A 19,555-nucleotide genomic window follows, 5' to 3' on the forward strand; every position below is an offset into this window, starting at 1 on the left:
GGAGGCTACTAAAGAAGCTATATAACACAGCATAAGACTTACAGACGCTACAAAACACAATCTTACACTGCTACAGAACACAGTAGAAACACTCACCACCAGCTGGTCGTTGATGTACCACTCTAGGGAAGCAGCTGGCTGGGATAACATGGAAGTACAGTTGAGGACGACTCTATCTCCCAGCTGGTAGGTGGTTCTGGCTCCCTCTAGCACTGGTGCACTCTCAGGCAACTCTGTACCACCACAGCCAACACATGGTTGTGGAGAGTACAGGTACAACACAGTTAGTAGAGTACAGGTACGACACAGTAGAGTACAGGTACAACACAGTAGAGTACAGGTATAACACCGTAGAGTACAGGTACAACACAGTTAGTAGAGTACAGGTATAACACAGTAGAGTACAGGTACAACACAGTAGAGTACAGGTACAACACAGTTAGTAGAGTACAGGTATAACACAGTAGAGTACAGGTACAACACAGTAGAGTACAGGTACAACACAGTATAGTACAGGTACAACACAGTATAGTACAGGTACACCACAGTAGAGTACAGGTACGACACAGTAGAGTACAGGTACAACACAGTTAGTAGAGTAAAGGTACAACACAGTAGAGTACAGGTACAACACAGTTAGTAGAGTACAGGTACAACACAGTATAGTACAGGTACAACACAGTATAGTACAGGTACAACACAGTATAGTACAGGTACAACACAGTTAGTAGAGTACAGGTACAACAGTTAGTAGAGTACAAGTACAACACAGTAGAGTACAGGTACAACATAGTAGAGTACAGGTATAACACAGTTAGTAGAGTACAGGTACAACACAGTTAGTAGAGTACAGGTACAACAGTTAGTAGAGTACAGGTACAACACAGTAGAGTACAGGTACAACACAGTTAGTAGAGTACAGGTACAACACAGTTAGTAGAGTACAGGTACAACACAGTAGAGTACAGGTACAACACAGTAGAGTACAGGTACAACACAGTAGAGTACAGGTACAACACAGTAGAGTACAGGTACAACACAGTTAGTAGAGTACAGGTACAACACAGTAGAGTACAGGTACAACACAGTTAGTAGAGTACAGGTACAACACAGTAGAGTACAGGTACAACACAGTTAGTAGAGTACAGGTACAACACAGTTAGTAGAGTACAGGTACAACACAGTAGAGTACAGGTACAGCACAAACAAACAGCTTGGTTGCCCATGGCTAACCAGCACCGTTCTGAAATCCATTGACAAGAAACACCAATATGAAAAGCAATATAGACAGGGCTTAATACACAAAGATATTCTTAAACACTATTCATCAGTTCTCACCAACGTAATGAAGAAAGCCAAACAACTATACTACTCCAGTAGATTCACTGACACTAGAGGAGATATAAAAAAGACCTGGGAAACACTCTCTCAGATTCTAGGGACCCACAAACTGAAAAAACCCAAGAATATTGTCCTAACTAAACCTAATGAAACACCGCTACATCCCACTGACACAGCTAACAAGATAAACGACTTCTTCTCAACCATAGGATCTAATCTCGCCAATAAAATCCCACATACTAATGCCCATGCCAGGGACTACCTAGATGGGAATTTCCCAAATTCCTTCTATCTTGCACCAACTGAGCCCACGGAAGTCACCGAGATTATAAAGTCTCTTAAAAATAACTCAGGGAATCTGTCTCATGTCCCACCATTACTGTACAAGCGAACGGCCCATGTCCTTTCGCATGCTATTTCATTACTTTTTAACAAGCCACTAGAAACTAGCACCTTCCCGAAACTACTCAAGATGGCAAGGGTTACACCAATACATAAAGGTGGTGACCCTACAGACTTAAACAACTATAGGCCAATATCAAACTTACCATTGCTATCCAAAATCTTTGAGAAACTCGTGCACAGGAGACTATATTCATTTATAACGGCACAAAACATACTCAACCCCTGCCAATTTGGATTCAGGAAAAATAAAAGCACTAATGATGCAATCATAAAAATGCTAGATCTGCTTTACACAGCATTGGAAAATAAGGAATATCCGCTAGGAATTTTTATTGACCTAAGAAAAGCTTTTGACACAGTAGACCACGACATCCTACTCCACAAACTTGACCATTACGGTATAAGAGGCCATGCGCTTGCTTATTTCAAATCTTACCTTACTAATAGGTATCAGTATGTCACCATTAAATACACAGCATCAACAACACGGCCACTTGATACTGGAGTTCCGCAGGGAAGTGTCCTTGGTCCCCTGCTCTTCCTCATATACATCAATGATCTTCCAAACGTATCCCAACACCTGAAACCCATTCTCTTTGCTGACGACACGACTTATGTCATCTCTCACCCTAATCTTGCCACCCTCAACACCATTGTTAACGAGGAGCTGATCAAAATATCGACTTGGATGACAGCCAATAAACTTACGCATAAAACTGACAAAACCTACTATATTATGTTTGGTAGCAGAGCAGGAGATGCACAAATTAACATTAATTAAGATCGACAACACTCTAATTACCAGACATAATGAGGGCAAATTCCTAGGCCTATACCTTGACAACGACCTGAATTTCAGCATCCATATCCAACACATAACCAAAAAAGTATCCAAAACGGTTGGGATCCTCTCCAAGATACGATACTACGTGCCGCAAAATGCCCTTCTCACACTATACCACTCACTTATTTATCCATACCTCACCTATGCTATTTGTGCTTGGGATCAACTGCAGCAACACACCTAAAGCCAATAATAACCCAACAAAAAGCTGCAGTAAGAATAATCACTAAATCCCATCCCTGGCAACACCCCCCCCCCACTCTTCATAGATCTAAACTTTCTCCCTGTTCAGTACATCCACACTTACTACTGTGCTATCTACATCTACAAGACCTTAAACTCCAATATCAACCTTGACCTAAAACGCTTTCTTGATAGTTGTGACAGAACCCACAGGCATAACACCAGACACAAACATCTCTACGACATTCCCCGTGTCCAACTAAACCTTTACAAAAATTCAATATATTTCAAAGGCCCTAAAATCTGGAACACCCTACCTGAGAACTCTAGAACTGCAGACACATTCATCACCTTCAAAACTACCATTAGAAAACATCTTATCTCCCTGATACACCCCGTCAACTAACTACACGAATACCACCTGGTGGTTCACACTTACACTCACTCACCCAATTGACCATAAACAGAAATATTAATCTCATTCTTAAAATAATGAATCCTGTGATACTCCAATACTGAAACTATGTACTGTGCCAAAACAAAAGCATTCACATTGCTAAACTCACAAACTAGTATTTAGTCAATTAGCCATAATACCAACTTACCTCATAATTTGTAATATTTTAAAATTAAGAATTAAACTAAGTCTGCCCGAAATGCCTAGCCATGCCAAGCGTTCTAGTGGTACACTCTGTAATCATTATTTTACTACATGTAAACCACACAATAAGCAAATTCTGTAAACTCAGCATTGTAATCCTTATAGAGAATAAACTTTGAATTTGAATTTGAGTAGAGGTACAACACAGTAGAGTACAGGTACAACACAGTTAGTAGAGTACAAATACAACACAGTAGAGTACAGGTACAACACAGCAGAGTACAGGTACAACACAGTAGAGTACAGGTACAACACAGTAGAGTACAGGTACAACACAGTAGAGTACAGGTACAACACAGTAGAGTACAGGTACAACACAGTAGAGTACAGGTACAACACAGTAGAGTACAGGTACAACACAGTAGAGTACAGGTACAACACAGTAGAGTACAGGTACAACACAGTAGAGTACAGGTACAACACAGTAGAGTACAGGTACAACACAGTAGAGTACAGGTACAACACAGTAGAGTACAGGTACAACACAGTAGAGTACAGGTACAACATAGTAGAGTACAGGTACAACACAGCAGAGTACAGGTACAACACAGTAGAGTACAGGTACAACACAGTAGAGTACAGGTACAACACAGTAGAGTACAGGTACAACACAGTAGAGTACAGGTACAACACAGTAGAGTACAGGTACAACACAGTAGAGTACAGGTACAACACAGTAGAGTACAGGTACAACACAGTAGAGTACAGGTACAACATAGTAGAGTACAGGTACAACAAAGTAGAGTACAGGTACAACACAGTAGAGTACAGGTACAACACAGTAGAGTACAGGTACAACACAGTAGAGTACAGGTACAACACAGTAGAGTACAGGTACAACACAGTAGAGTACAGGTACAACACAGTAGAGTACAGGTACAACACAGTAGAGTACAGGTACAACACAGTAGAGTACAGGTACAACATAGTAGAGTACAGGTACAACACAGCAGAGTACAGGTACAACACAGTATAGTACAGGTACAACACAGTAGAGTACAGGTACAACACAGTAGAGTACAGGTACAACACAGTAGAGTACAGGTACAACACAGTAGAGTACAGGTACAACACAGTAGAGTACAGGTACAACATAGTAGAGTACAGGTACAACACAGTAGAGTACAGGTACAACACAGTAGAGTACAGGTACAACACAGTAGAGTACAGGTACAACACAGTAGAGTACAGGTACAACACAGTAGAGTACAGGTACAACACAGTAGAGTACAGGTACAACACAGTAGAGTACAGGTACAACACAGTCAGTTGTTTCAACATTTCAGCACTATGTACACTATGTACACTATGTTCACTATGTACACTATGTTCACTATGTACACTATGTACACTATGTTCACTATGTACACTATGTTCACTATGTACACTATGTTCACTATGTACACTATGTACACTATGTACACTATGTACACTATGTACACTATGTACACTATGTTCACTATGTACACTATGTACACTATGTTCACTATGTACACTATGTACACTATGTTCACTATGTACACTATGTACACTATGTTTACTATGTACACTATGTACACTATGTTCACTATGTACACTATGTACACTATGTACACTATGTTCACTATGTACACTATGTTCACTATGTACACTATGTACACTATGTACACTATGTACACTATGTACACTATGTTCACTATGTACACTATGTACACTATGTACACTATGTTCACTATGTACACTATGTACACTATGTACACTATGTTCACTATGTACACTATGTACACTATGTTCACTATGTTCACTATGTTCACTATGTACACTATGTTCACTATGTACACTATGTACACTATGTACACTATGTACACTATGTTCACTATGTACACTATGTACACTGTACACTATGTACACTATGTACACTATGTACACTGTACACTATGTACACTATGTACACTATGTACACTATGTACACTGTACACTATGTACACTATGTACACTAAAGTTACATAAAGGTTACCTACTTACCATTCTTTCCTTCTTAAAAACTGACCAATTTTATTTAATGAAAAAAAACATTGTAGGTCCCACTTTGGTTTTTTGGAAGAAATTTGAAAAAAAAATAAATAAATATTGCTTTAGATGCAATTTCTGAGTGTCGCATCTGATTACCCTGAACCCTTCTATACTGATAACTTAGTAATGCAACCTGCGAGCGGCTTCAAACTTAATGTCCATGTATATTCTTGAACACTGGTCTCTTTAGAGTCTTTGAGAATTTTTAACTAGATCTGGGGCTGTGTATATCCTAATTTACCATTTTTTATGGAAGACATTTGGATATTAATTCCCACAGGATAATTTGTGAAAGCCTCTCGTGATTGCCTTCAGATTTTCACCTCTAATATTAACTGCACATATCAACTTATGCCGCACTCTGCACTATTCCAATCGCATGCACTGAGGTACAGGGGACTGGGGTTGTGGAACAGCGGGACACCAGTCTCAGCTTGCTCACGGACACAACTACATCTCTTCGTAATAATCTAAAACAAGAACAATATACAGATATATATTTTTTAGAACATTTCCATTTCAATGTAGGTAGTGTCCTTAAGAAAAAAGAAACACATTCACCATCGTTCAGTCAACATATATCTTGCCAAAAGTGCGCAGACATCCCAATTCACATAACCAATAGACACATTGCAATTATAAAGGTCCGTGTATGATAAATAATGGATTAATAAAACAAACAATAAAGACAATAAACTACAGAAAAATAAGGATAAACAAGAATAAATATAAATAAAAGAAAACAAAGACAAATTGCCTCGGTAATAAAGATCTGAAATAATTCATTATTTTCCACATTTGAAGATTTAACTAAAAATGTGATTAAATAATCCGAGAAGATTACTGAGTTGGAGATAATTATCTTGTAGAGGCGTAGAGGGAAGGGTATAGCAGGGTGAGGGAGGTAGAGTGTGAGAGTGTAGCAGGGTGAGGGAGGTAGTGTGTGAGAGTGTAGCAGGGTGAGGGAGGTAGAGTGTGAGAGTGTAGCAGGGTGAGGGAGGTAGAGTGTGAGAGTATAGCAGGGTGAGGGAGGTAGAGTGTGAGAGTGTAGCAGGGTGAGGGAGGTACAGTGTGAGAGTGTAGCAGGGTGAGGGAGGTAGAGTGTGAGAGTGTAGCAGGGTGAGGGAGGTAGAGTGTGAGAGTGTAGCAGGGTGAGGGAGGTAGAGTGTGAGAGTGTAGCAGGGTGAGAGAGGTAGAGTGTGAGAGTGTAGCAGGGTGAGGGAGGCAGAGTGTGAGAGTGTAGCAGGGTGAGGGAGATAGAGTGTGAGAGTGTAGCAGCGTGAGGGAGGTAGAGTGTGAGAGTGTAGCAGGGTGAGGGAGGCAGAGTGTGAGAGTGTAGCAGGGTGAGGGAGGTAGAGTGTGAGAGTGTAGCAGGGTGAGGGAGATAGAGTGTGAGAGTGTAGCAGCGTGAGGGAGGTAGAGTGTGAGAGTGTAGCAGGGTGAGGGAGGTAGAGTGTGAGAGTGTAGCAGGGTGAGGGAGGTAGAGTGTGAGAGTGTAGCAGGGTGAGGGAGGTAGAGTGTGAGAGTGTAGCAGGGTGAGGGAGGTAGAGTGTGAGAGTGTAGCAGGATGAGGGAGGTAGAGTGTGAGAGTGTAGCACGGTGAGAGAGGTAGAGTGTGAGAGTGTAGCAGGGTGAGGGAGGCAGAGTGTGAGAGTGTAGCAGGGTGAGTGTGGTAGAGTGTGAGAGTGTAGCAGGGTGAGTGTGGTAGAGTGTGAGAGTGTAGCAGGGTGAGTGTGGTAGAGTGTGAGAGTGTAGCAGGGTGAGGGAGGTAGAGTGTGAGAGTGTAGCAGGGTGAGGGAGGTAGAGTGTGAGAGTGTAGCAGGGTGAGGGAGGTAGAGTGTGAGAGTGTAGCAGGGTGAGGGAGGTAGAGTGTGAGAGTGTAGCAGGGTGAGGGAGGTAGAGTGTGAGAGTGTAGCAGGGTGAGGGAGGTAGAGTGTGAGAGTGTAGCAGGGTGATGGAGGTAGAGTGTGAGAGTGTAGCAGGGTGAGGGAGGTAGAGTGTGAGAGTGTAGCAGGGTGAGGGAGGTAGAGTGTGAGAGTGTAGCAGGGTGAGGGAGTTAGAGTGTGAGAGTGTAGCAGGGTGAGAGAGGTAGAGTGTGAGAGTGTAGCAGGGTGAGGGAGGCAGAGTGTGAGAGTGTAGCAGGGTGAGTGTGGTAGAGTGTGAGAGTGTAGCAGGGTGAGTGTGGTAGAGTGTGAGAGTGTAGCAGGGTGAGTGTGGTAGAGTGTGAGAGTGTAGCAGGGTGAGGGAGGTAGAGTGTGAGAGTGTAGCAGGGTGAGGGAGGTAGAGTGTGAGAGTGTAGCAGGGTGAGGGAGGTAGAGTGTGAGAGTGTAGCAGGGTGAGGGAGGTAGAGTGTGAGAGTGTAGCAGGGTGAGGGAGGTAGAGTGTGAGAGTGTAGCAGGGTGAGGGAGGTAGAGTGTGAGAGTGCAGCAGGGTGAGGGAGGTAGAGTGTGAGAGTGTAGCAGGGTGAGGGAGGTAGAGTGTGAGAGTGTAGCAGGGTGAGGGAGGTAGAGTGTGAGAGTGTAGCAGGGTGAGGGAGGTAGAGTGTGAGAGTGTAGCAGGGTGAGGGAGGTAGAGTGTGAGAGTGTAGCAGGGTGAGGGAGGTAGAGTGTGAGAGTGTAGCAGGGTGAGTGTGGTAGAGTGTGAGAGTGTAGCAGGGTGAGGGAGGTAGAGTGTGAGAGTGTAGCAGGGTGAGGGAGGTAGAGTGTGAGAGTGTAGCAGGGTGAGGGAGGTAGAGTGTGAGAGTGTAGCAGGGTGAGTGAGGTAGAGTGTGAGAGTGTAGCAGGGTGAGGGAGGTAGAGTGTGAGAGTGTAGCAGGGTGAGGGAGGTAGAGTGTGAGAGTGTAGCAGGGTGAGGGAGGTAGAGTGTGAGAGTGTAGCAGGGTGAGGGAGGTAGAGTATGAGTGTAGCAGGGTGAGGGAGGTAGAGTGTGAGAGTGTAGCAGGGTGAGGGAGGAAGAGTGTGAGAGTATAGCAGGGTGAGGGAGGTAGAGTGTGAGAGCATAGCAGGGTGAGGGAGGTAGAGTGTGAGAGTATAGCAGGGTGAGGGAGTTAGAGTGTGAGAGTATAGCAGGGTGAGGGAGGTAGAGTGTGAGAGTGTAGCAGGGTGAGGGAGGTAGAGAGTGAGAGTGTAGCAGGGCGAGGGAGGTAGAGTGTGAGAGTGCAGCAGGGTGAGGGAGGTAGAGTGCGAGAGTGTAGCAGGGCGAGGGAGGTAGAGTGTGAGAGTGTAGCAGGGCGAGGGAGGTAGAGTGTGAGAGTGCAGCAGGGTGAGGGAGGTAGAGTGTGAGAGTGCAGCAGGGTGAGGGAGGTAGAGTGTGAGAGTGTAGCAGGGCGAGGGAGGTAAAGTGTGAGAGTGCAGCAGGGTGAGGGAGGTAGAGTGTGAGAGTGTAGCAGGGCGAGGGAGGTAGAGTGTGAGAGTGCAGCAGGGTGAGGGAGGTAGAGTGTGAGAGTGCAGCAGGGTGAGGGAGGTAAAGTGTGAGAGTGTAGCAGGGTGAGGGAGGTAGAGTGTGAGAGTGTAGCAGGGTGAGGGAGGTAAAGTGTGAGAGTGCAGCAGGGTGAGGGAGGTAGAGTGTGAGAGTGTAGCAGGGTGAGGGAGGTAGAGTGTGAGAGTGCAGCAGGGTGAGGGAGGTAGAGTGTTAAAGTGTAGGAGGGTGAGGGAGATAGAGTGTGAGAGTGTAGCAGTGTGAGGGAGGTAGAGTGTGAGAGTGTAGCATGGCGAGGGAGGTAGAGTGTGAGAGTGCAGCAGGGTGAGGGAGGTAGAGTGTGAGAGTGTAGCAGGGCGAGGGAGGTAGAGTGTTAGAGTGCAGCAGGGTGAGGGAGGTAGAGTGTGAGAGTGCAGCAGGGTGAGGGAGGTAGAGTGTGAGAGTGTAGCAGGGTGAGGGAGGTAGAGTGTGAGACTGTAGCAGGGTGAGGGAGGTAGAGTGTGAGAGTGTAGCAGGGTGAGGGAGGTAGAGTGTGAGAGTGTAGCAGGGTGAGGGAGGTAGAGTGTGAGAGTGTAGCAGGGTGAGGGAGGTAGAGTGTGAGAGTGTAGCAGGGTGAGGGAGGTAGAGTGTGAGAGTGTAGCAGGGTGAGGGAGGTAGAGTGTGAGAGTGTAGCAGGGTGAGGGAGGTAGAGTGTGAGACTGTAGCAGAGTGTGGTAGAGTGTGAGTGGTAGCAGAGTGTGAGAGTGTGTAGCAGGGTGAGGGAGGTAGAGTGTGAGAGTGTAGCAGGGTGAGGGAGGTAGAGTGTGAGAGTGTAGCAGGGTAGAGTGTGAGAGTGTAGCAGGGTGAGGGAGGTAGAGTATGAGTGTAGCAGGGTGAGGGAGGTAGAGTGTGAGAGTAGCAGGGTGAGGGAGGAAGAGTGTGAGAGTATAGCAGGGTGAGGGAGGTAGAGTGTGAGAGCATAGCAGGGTGAGGGAGGTAGAGTGTGAGAGTTTAGCAGGGCGAGGGAGGTAGAGTGTGAGAGTGCAGCAGGGTGAGGGAGGTAGAGTGTGAGAGTGCAGCAGGGTGAGGGAGGTAGAGTGTGAGAGTGTAGCAGGGCGAGGGAGGTAGAGTGTGAGAGTGCAGCAGGGTGAGGGAGGTAGAGTGTGAGAGTGCAGCAGGGTGAGGGAGGTAGAGTGTTAAAGTGTAGGAGGGTGAGGGAGGTAGAGTGTGAGAGTGTAGCAGGGTGAGGGAGGTAGAGTGTGAGAGTGTAGCAGGGCGAGGGAGGTAGAGTGTGAGAGTGCAGCAGGGTGAGGGAGGTAGAGTGTGAGAGTGTAGCAGGGCGAGGGAGGTAGAGTGTGAGAGTGCAGCAGGGTGAGGGAGGTAGAGTGTGAGAGTGCAGCAGGGTGAGGGAGGTAGAGTGTGAGAGTGTAGCAGGGTGAGGGAGGTAGAGTGTGAGACTGTAGCAGGGTGAGGGAGGTAGAGTGTGAGAGTGTAGCAGGGTGAGGGAGGTAGAGTGTGAGAGTGTAGCAGGGCGAGGGAGGTAGAGTGTGAGAGTGTAGCAGGGTGAGGGACGTAAAGTGTGAGAGTGTAGAAGGGTGAGGGAGGTAGAGTGTGAGAGTGTAGCAGGGTGAGGGAGGTAGAGTGTGAGAGTGTAGCAGGGTGAGGGAGGTAGAGTGTGAGACTGTAACAGGGTGAGGGAGGTAGAGTGTGAGAGTGTAGCAGGGTGAGAGAGGTAGAGTGTGAGAGTGTAGCAGAGTGAGTGTGGTAGAGTGTGAGAGTGTAGCAGGGTGAGGGAGGTAGAGTGTGAGAGTGTAGCAGAGTGAGTGTGGTAGAGTGTGAGAGTGTAGCAGGGTGAGTGTGGTAGAGTGTGAGAGTGTAGCAGGGTGAGAGAGGTAGAGTGTGAGAGTGTAGCAGAGTGAGTGTGGTAGAGTGTGAGAGTGTAGCAGGGTGAGGGAGGTAGAGTGTGAGAGTGTAGCAGAGTGAGTGTGGTAGAGTGTGAGAGTGTAGCAGGGTGAGGGAGGTAGAGTGTGAGAGTGTAGCAGGGTGAGGGAGGTAGAGTGTGAGAGTGTAGCAGAGTGAGTTTGGTAGAGTGTGAGAGTATAGCAGGGTGAGGGAGGTAGAGTGTGAGAGTGTAGCAGGGTGAGGGAGGTAGAGTGTGAGAGTGTAGCAGGGTGAGGGAGGTAGAGTTTGAGAGTGTAGCAGGGTGAGGGAGGTAGAGTGTGAGAGTGTAGCAGTGTGAGGGAGGTAGAGTGTGAGAGTGTAGCAGGGTGAGGGAGGTAGAGTGTGAGAGTGTAGCAGAGTGAGTGTGGTAGAGTGTGAGAGTGTAGCAGGGTGAGGGAGGTAGAGTGTGAGAGTGTAGCAGGGTGAGGGAGGTAGAGTGTGAGAGTGTAGCAGAGTGAGTGTGGTAGAGTGTGAGAGTGTAGCAGGGTGAGGGAGGTAGAGTGTGAGAGTGTAGCAGGGTGAGGGAGGTAGAGTGTGAGAGTGTAGCAGGGTGAGGGAGGTAGAGTGTGAGAGTGTAGCAGGGTGAGGGAGGTAGAGTGTGAGAGTGTAGCAGTGTGAGGGAGGTAGAGTGTGAGAGTGTAGCAGGGTGAGTGTGGTAGAGTGTGAGAGTGTAGCAGGGTGAGGGAGGTAGAGTGTGAGAGTGTAGCAGGGTGAGGGAGGTAGAGTGTGAGAGTGTAGCAGGGTGAGGGAGGTAGAGTGTGAGAGTGTAGCAGTGTGAGGGAGGTAGAGTGTGAGAGTGTAGCAGGGTGAGGGAGGTAGAGTGTGAGAGTGTAGCAGGGTGAGGGAGGTAGAGTGTGAGAGTGTAGCAGGGTGAGGGAGGTAGAGTGTGAGAGTGTAGCAGGGTGAGGGAGGTAGAGTGTGAGAGTGTAGCAGGGTGAGTGTGGTAGAGTGTGAGAGTGTAGCAGGGTGAGGGAGGAAGAGTGTGAGAGTGTAGCAGGGTGAGGGAGGTAGAGTGTGAGAGTGTAGCAGGGTGAGTGTGGTAGAGTGTGAGAGTGTAGCAGGGTGAGGGATGTAGAGTGTGAGAGTGTAGCAGGGTGAGGGAGGTAGAGTGTGAGAGTGTAGCAGGGTGAGTGTGGTAGAGTGTGAGAGTGTAGCAGGGTGAGGGAGGTAGAGTGTGAGAGTGTAGCAGTGTGAGGGAGGTAGAGTGTGAGAGTGTAGCAGGGTGAGGGAGGTAGAGTGTGAGAGTGTAGCAGGGTGAGTGTGGTAGAGTGTGAGAGTGTAGCAGGGTGAGGGAGGAAGAGTGTGAGAGTGTAGCAGGGTGAGGGAGGTAGAGTGTGAGAGTGTAGCAGGGTGAGTGTGGTAGAGTGTGAGAGTGTAGCAGTGTGAGGGATGTAGAGTGTGAGAGTGTAGCAGGGTGAGGGAGGTAGAGTGTGAGAGTGTAGCAGGGTGAGGGAGGTAGAGTGTGAGAGTGTAGCAGGGTGAGGGAGGTAGAGTGTGAGAGTGTAACAGGGTGAGGGAGGTAGAGTGTGAGAGTGTAGCAGGATGAGTGTGGTAGAGTGTGAGAGTGTAGCAGGGTGAGGGAGGTAGAGTGTGAGAGTGTAGCAGGGTGAGGGAGGTAGAGTGTGAGAGTGTAGCAGGGTGAGGGAGGTAGAGTGTGAGAGTGTAGCAGGGTGAGGGAGGTAGAGTGTGAGAGTGTAGCAGGGTGAGGGAGGTAGAGTGTGAGAGTGTAGCAGTGTGAAGGAGGTAGAGTGTGAGTGTAGCAGGGTGAGTGTGGTAGAGTGTGAGAGTGTAGCAGGGTGAGTGGTAGAGTGTGAGAGTGTAGCAGGGTGAGTGTGGTAGAGTGTGAGAGTGTAGCAGGGTGAGGGAGGTAGAGTGTGAGAGTGTAGCAGTGTGAGGGAGGTAGAGTGTGAGTGTAGCAGGGTGAGTGTGGTAGAGTGTGAGAGAGTAGCAGGGTGAGTGTGGTAGAGTGTGAGAGTGTAGCAGGGTGAGTGTGGTAGAGTGTGAGAGTGTAGCAGGGTGAGTGTGGTAGAGTGTGAGAGTGTAGCAGGGTGAGTGTGGTAGAGTGTGAGAGTGTAGCAGGGTGAGTGTGGTAGAGTGTGAGAGTGTAGCAGGGTGAGTGTGGTAGAGTGTGAGAGTGTAGCAGGGTGAGTGTGGTAGAGTGTGAGAGTGTAGCAGGGTGAGTGTGGTAGAGTGTGAGAGTGTAGCAGGGTGAGGGAGGTAGAGTGTGAGAGTGTAGCAGGGTGAGTGTGGTAGAGTGTGAGAGTGTAGCAGGGTGAGTGAAGTAGAGCGAGAGAGTGTAGCAGGGTGAGTGTGGTAGAGTGTGAGAGTGTAGCAGGGTGAGTGTGGTACAGTGTGAGTGTGTAGCAGGGTGAGTGTGGTAGAGTGTGAGAGTGTAGCAGGGTGAGGGAGGTAGAGTGTGAGAGTGTAGCAGGGTGAGGGAGGTAGAGTGTGAGAGTGTAGCAGGGTGAGTGTGGTAGAGTGTGTGAGTGTAGCAGGGTGAGTATGGTAGAGTGTGAGAGTGTAGCAGGGCGAGTGTGGTAGAGTGTGAGAGTGTAGCAGGGTGAGTGTGGTAGAGTGAGTGTGGTAGAGTGTGAGAGTGTAGCAAGGTGAGTGAAGTAGAGCGTGAGAGTGTAGCAGGGTGAGTGTGGTAGAGTGTGAGAGTGTAGCAGGGTGAGTGTGGTAGAGTGTGAGAGTGTAGCAGGGTGAGTGTGGTAGAGTGTGTGAGTGTAGCAGGGTGAGTATGGTAGAGTGTGAGAGTGTAGCAGGGCGAGTGTGGTAGAGTGTGAGAGTGTAGCAGGGTGAGTGTGGTAGAGTGAGTGTGGTAGAGTGTGAGAGTGTAGCAAGGTGAGTGTGGGAGAGGCGGGGGGTTGCGCCCAGGGTGAGTGTGGTAGGAGCCAGAGTGTAGCAGGGTGGAGTGTAAGGAGGGGGTAGAGTGCATGAGTGGTGGTAGAGTGAGAGTAGAGGGTGAGGTGGAGCGTGAGAGTGTAGCAGGGTGAGGGATGGGTATGTGCAGAATGATGGTAGAGTGTGAGAGTGCAGGCAGGGTGGGGAGTGTAGGGGGTGTGAGTGTAGCAGGGAAGTGTGAAGAGTGTGAGTAGCAGGGTGAGTGTGGTAGTGAGGTGCCAGAGTGAGTGTGGTATGAGAGTGTCCATAAGAGTGTAGTAGAGGTGAGTGTAGCAGTGAGTGTGGTAGAGTGTGAGAGTGTAGCAGGGTAGGGAGTGGAGGGTGAAGGTGCAGTGCTTGAGGGAGGTGGGGAGGTAGAGTGTGGCAGGGTGAGTGTGGTAGAGTGTAGGAGAGAGTGAGTGTGGTGAGTGTGAGAGTGTCGCAGGGTGAGTGGTAGAGTGTGAGAGGTGGCAAGGTGAGTGTGGCAGAGTGTGAGAGTGTAGAGGGAGGAGGTAGAGTGAGAGAGTAGCAGTGGGTGAGGGAGGTAGAGTGAGAGTGCGGGGTGAGAGGTAGAGTAGAAGTGCAGAGGTAGGGAGTGTGGAGAGAGTGTAGCAGGGTGAGGGAGGTAGAGGGGTGTGGAGATGTTGGTAGGTAGGGAGTGAGAGTGTAGGGGTGGGAGAGAATTATATGTGGAGAGGTGGCAGAGTGAGGTGGTAGAGGAGAGTGTAGGGGAGGGTAGGGAGGAGAGAGTGTAGCAGTGAGTGTGGCAGAGGAGAGTGGAGCAGGGGTGGGGAGGGAGGAGGGGGTGAGAGTGTAGCAGAGTGAGGTAGAGGGTGAGAGTTTAGCAGGGTGAGGGAGGTAGAGTGTGAGAGTGCAGGGTGGGGAGGGTAGGGAGGGTGAGAGTGTAGCAGAGTGGGGTAGTGGGGGTGGGTAGAGTGTGGGGTGAGAGTAGCAGAGGGGGTGAGAGGTAGCAGGGTGGGGAGGTAGAGTGTGAGAGTGTAGCAGGGTGAGGGAGGTAGGGGGTGGGAGTGTAGGGGTGAGAGTGTGAGAGTGTAGCAGTGGGGAGGGGGGTGAGAGAGTGTAGCAGGGTGGGGGAGGTAGAGAGTGTAGCAGAGTGGGGAGTGGTAGAGTGGGAGTGGCAGCAGGGGTGAGGGAGGTAGAGGTGTGAGAGGGGGTGAGGGAGGTAGAGGTGTGAGGTGTGAGTGAGTGTAGAGTGTGAGAGTGTGCAGGTGAGGGGAGTGAGAGAGTGTAGTAGGGTGAGGGAGTGGGTGAGGGAGGTGTACAGAGTGGGGAGTGAGAGTGAGTGGAAGCAGGGTGAGGGGGAGGTAGAGTGTGAGGGGTGTAGCAGTGTGAGGGAGGTGGGGTGTGGAGTGTAGCAGGGTGAGTGGTAGAGGTGAGAGTGTAGAGTGGGGGAGGTAGAGGTGGACAGGGTGTAGGAGGGAGGTAGTGTGAGAGTGTAGCAGGTTGAGGGGGGGTTGAGGTGGAGAGTAGGGAGGTGAGTGTGAGAGTGTAGCAGGGTGAGGGAGGTGGGAGTGTGAGGAGTGTAGCAGGGGGTGAGAGGTAGAGGTGAGAGAGCAGGGGTGAGTGTGGTAGAAGTGAGGAGTGTAGCAGGGTGAGGAGGAAGAGGAGTGTGAGAGGGTGGGGGTGGGGGAGGTAGAGGTGCAGAGAGTGTAGAGGGTAGAGTGGTGGTGGGGTGTGAAATAACAGCAGGGGTGAGTAGAGTGTGAGAGTGTAGGGGTGGGAGGCCAGAGTGAGAGGTAGTGGAGGGTGTGGGAGCAGAGGTGTGAGTGAGTAGGGTGAGGGGAGGTGAGTAGAGGTAGCAGTGAGGGAGGTAGAGGTGAGTAGAGGGTGAGGGAAGGTGAGGAGTGTAGCAAGTGGGGAGGTAGGGAGGGTGAACAGGGGTGAGAGGTAGAGGTGAGAGTGCAAGGTGGGGGAGGTGGGGTGGAGAGGGTGAGAGGGTGGTAGAGTGAGGGTGAGGAGGAGAGTGTGGGGAGCAGGGTGAGGGTGGGGAGTAGAGTGGTAGTGGGGTGGGGAGAGGTTAGTGTGAGAGTGTAGCAGGTGAGGAGGTATGAGAGTGTAGCAGGGGTGGGAGGTAGAGTGTGAGAGTGTAGCAGGAAGGAGGTGGAAGGTGAGGTGCAGGGTGAGTGTGGTAGAGGAGTGTAGCAGGGTGGTGAGTGTAGGAGTGCTTAGCAGTGGAGTGTGGAGTGGTGAGAGGGGAGTAGAGGTAGGAGTAGCAGTGTGGGAGGGGAGGTAGGAGGGGTGTGGGAGTGTAGCAGGGTGAGTGTGGTAGAGAGGAGAGTAGCAGGGTGAGTGTGGTAGAGGTGTAGACAGGTAGCAGAATGGAGTGGTAGAGTGTGAGAGTGTAGCAGGGTGAGTGTGGTAGAGTGTGAGAGGTAAGTGAGTGAAGTAGAGGCAGAGAGTGTAGCAGGGGTGAGTGTGGTAGAGTGAGAGTGGTAGGCAGGTGAGTGTGGTACAGTGTGAGTGTAGCATTGTGAGTGTGGTAGAGTGTGAGGAGAGTGTAGCAGTGAGGGAGTAGAGTGTGGAGCAGGGTGAGGGAGGCAGAGTGTGATAGCAGGGTGAGTGGTAGAGTGTGAGAGTGTAGCAGGGTGAGTGTGGTGGGAGTGTAAGAGTAGTAGCAGGGTGGAGTGTGGTAGAGTGTGAGTGTAGCAGGGGTGGAGTGTGGTAGAGTGTGAGAGTGCCCAGTGAGTGTGGTGGGGGGCGAGAGGGTGAGGGGTGGGGAGGGTAGAGTGTGAGAGTAGCAAGGTGAGTGAAGTAGAGGCGAGAGTGTAGCAGAGGTGAGGTGGTAGAGGAGAGTGAGCAGGGTGGGGTGGTGGAGAGGGAGGTGCAGGGTGAGTGTGGTGGGTGTGTAGTCAGTGGGTGGTAGTGTGAGAGTGTAGCAGGGTGGAGTGGTAGGGAGTGAGAGTGTAGCAGGGTGAGTGAGTGCGATGTGGAAGCAGGGTGAGTGGTGGGGTGCTGAGAGTGTAGCAGGGATGGGTGGAGGTGGGGCGTGAGGTGTGGGGTGGGGATGTAGTGTGGAGTGTAGCAGGGTGAGGTGGGTAGAGTGTGAAAGGTGAGCAGGGTAAGTGTGGAAGAGTGTGGAGTGTGTAGCAGTGTGGTGGAGTGTGAGAGTGTAGCAGGGTGAGGGAGGCAGAGTGTGATCAGCAGGTGGAGGGAGGAGTGTGAGAGTGCAGCAGGGTGAGTGGTGCGGGGTGAGTGGTGCAGAGTGAGTGTGGTGAGTGTGAGAGTGTAGCAGGTGAGTGGTAGTGAGTGTGAGGAGCTAGCAGGTCAGTGGGTGAGTGAGGAGTGGAGCAGGGGTGGGGAGGGAGGTGTGGAGAGTGTAGCAGTGTGAGAGGTGGGAGTTTGGGGATGTGCAGGGTGAGGGAGGTGGGGGAGCGAGAGTGTAGCAGAGTGAGTGGTAGAGTGTGAAGAGTGTAGCAGGGTGAGGAGGTAGATGTGAGACTGCAGGGAGGGTGGGGAGAGGGTGAGTGTAGCAGGGGTGGGAGATAGTAGAGGTGTAGCAGAGGGTGGAGTGTGGTAGGGTGAGAGTGTAGGGGAGGGTGGAGGGAGTGTAGAGAGTGTAGCAGGAGTGGAGTGAAGGTGGGGGAGAGGGGCACGGTGGGGAGGTGGAGTGCCCAAGAGAGTGTAGAGAGTGTGGTAGAGTGTGAGAGGGTGAGGGAGGTACCCAGGGTGGAGTGCCTGGAGGTGGGGAGGTGAGTGTGAGAGTGTAAGCAGGGAATGAGTGTGGTAGAGTGTGAGTGTGAGGAGACCAGGGGTAGAGGTGGTAGCAGGGTGAGGGAGGTAGAGTGTGAGAGTGTAGCAGGGTGAGGGAGGTAGAGTGTAGAGTGTAGCGTGAGGAGGTGTGTGAGAAAGCAGGAGGGAGGTAGAGTGTGAGTGGTGGGGAGGTGAGTGTGAGGAGTGTAGCAGTAGTGTGGTAGGGAGTGTGAGTGTAGCAGGGTGGAGTAGGTGTGAGAGTGCAGGGGTGATGGAGGTAGAGTGTGAGAGTAGCAGAGTGAGGGTGTGTAGAGTGTGAGTGGTGAGTGTGAGAGGTGCAGGGGTGGGGAGGGTAGAGTGTGAGTGTAGCCAGGGTGAGGGAGGTAGAGGTGAGTGAAGCAGGGGTGGGGGGGGGCAGGTGAGAGTGTAGGGAGGTGGGAGAGTGAGAGTGTAGCAGGGTGGATGTGGTAGAGGTGAGAGTGTAGCAGGTGAGGGAGGTGAGTGTGGAGTGTAGTGGGTGAGTGGAGAGTGTGAGTGTAGGGTGAGGGAGGTGGGGAGTGAGGGTAGCAGTGAGGGAGGTAGAGGTGTGAGGATGCGGGAGGTGGGGGGATAGCATGGGGTGGGAGGTAGAGTGTGAGAGTGTAGCAGGGTGAGTGTAGAGTGTGAGAGTTAGCAGGGTGAGGGAGGAAGTGAGAGGTAGTGGTACCAGGTGAGGGTGTGTGAGTGTAGGGTGAGTGGTGGTGTGTAGAGAGCCAGGGTGAGATGTAGAGGTGAGAGAGGTGAGGGTGGAGAGAGGGGTAGCAGTGGGGGAGTGGTAGAGGTGTAGAGTGTAGCAAGTGGGGAGGTAGGGTGTGGGAGTGTGCAGTGTGAGGAGGTGGGGTGTGAGTGCAGGGGGAGGGGGGGGGGTGAGAGTCTAGCAGGGTGAGGGGTGGGGGGTGGAGAGGTGTAAGTGAGGTGGGAGTGTGAGAGTGTAACAGGATGAGGGAGTAGAGTGTGAGTGTGGGATGATGGTGAGTGAGTGTAGCAGGGGGTAGGGAGGGGTGTGTGAGAGTGTAGCAGGGTGAGGGAGGTGAGAGTGTGAGAGTGTAGCAGGGTGAGGGAGGTTTAGATGTGAGAGTGTAGCCAGGGAATTGGGGTGGAGAATTAGGGTGGAGGTAGAGTGGTAGAGTGAAGTGTGAAGGGAGTGGGTGGTGAGTGTAGCAGGGTGAGAGGTGGAGAGTGTGTAGAGTGTAGCAGGGTGAGTGTGGGGGTGGTGGAGAGTGTAGCAGGGGAAGGAGAGAGGTGTGAGTAGCAGTGGGTAGGGGGAGGTGAGGATGTAGCAGGGTGAGTGTGGTAGAGTGTGAGAGAGTGCAGGGGTGAGTGTGGTAGAGTGAGTGTAGCAGGGTGAGTGTTGGTAGAGTGTGAGAGTGTAGCAGGGTGAGGGTGTGAGAGTGTGAGCAGGGTGGGGAGTGAAGTGGGAGCAGAGAGAGTGTAGCCCAGGGTGGGAGTGTGGTAGAGTGGGTGAGAGTGTAGCAGGGGTGAGTGTGGTACAGGGTGTGAGTGTAGCATTGTGGAGAGTGGTAGAGGGTGTGTGGGAGTAGCAGGGGTGAGGTAGAGAGGGGTGGTGAGAGGTGTAGCAGGTGAGGGAGGTGGGAGGTGAGGAGAGTCTAGCAGGGGTGTGAGTGTGGTAGAGGTGTAGAGTGTAGCAGGGGTGGGAGGTGTGGTAGAGTGTGTGGAGTGCTTGTAGGGGTGAGGTGTAGAGTGTGAGTGTAGCAGGAGGTGTGGGGTAGAGTGTGGAGGGGGAGTGTAGGGGCAGGGTGAGTGGTGGGAGGGGTGGAGGTGGTAGAGGTGAGTGCAGGTGAGTGTGGTAGAGGGTGAGGAGAGTGTAGCAGGGTGAGTGAGGTGGGGTGAGAGTGTAGTAGGAGTGGAGTGGTAGAGTGTGAGAGTGAAGCAGGGTGGAGTGTGGTAGGGGTGAGGGGTGAGGGAGGCAGAGGGTGGAGAGGCAGATGAGGGAGTGTGTAGCAGGGTGAGGGATGTAGTGTGAGAGTAGCAGGGTGAGTGTGGTAGAGTGAAGTGTAGTAGTTAGTGGGTGGAAGGAGTGTGATGTGTAGTAGAGTGTGGTAGTGTGAGAGTGTAGCAGGGTGGGGAGGAGGGGGTGT

The 19,555-nt window shown here is 50.8% G+C and overlaps 1 protein-coding gene across 1 annotated transcript in view; it reads right to left on the minus strand.

The window, feature by feature from the left end:
• Positions 1-19,555, minus strand: part of LOC138852652 (uncharacterized) — a 178,194-nt gene that overhangs the window by 23,537 nt on the left and 135,102 nt on the right. The window contains exon 4 of the mRNA XM_070084739.1: positions 97-233. Coding sequence (XP_069940840.1) covers positions 97-233 — 137 coding nt within the window. The remainder of the gene's footprint in view (positions 1-96; positions 234-19,555) is intronic.

Source organism: Cherax quadricarinatus, chromosome 13, assembly GCF_038502225.1.
Source record: "Cherax quadricarinatus isolate ZL_2023a chromosome 13, ASM3850222v1, whole genome shotgun sequence".
Classification (NCBI taxonomy): Eukaryota; Metazoa; Arthropoda; class Malacostraca; order Decapoda; family Parastacidae; genus Cherax; species Cherax quadricarinatus.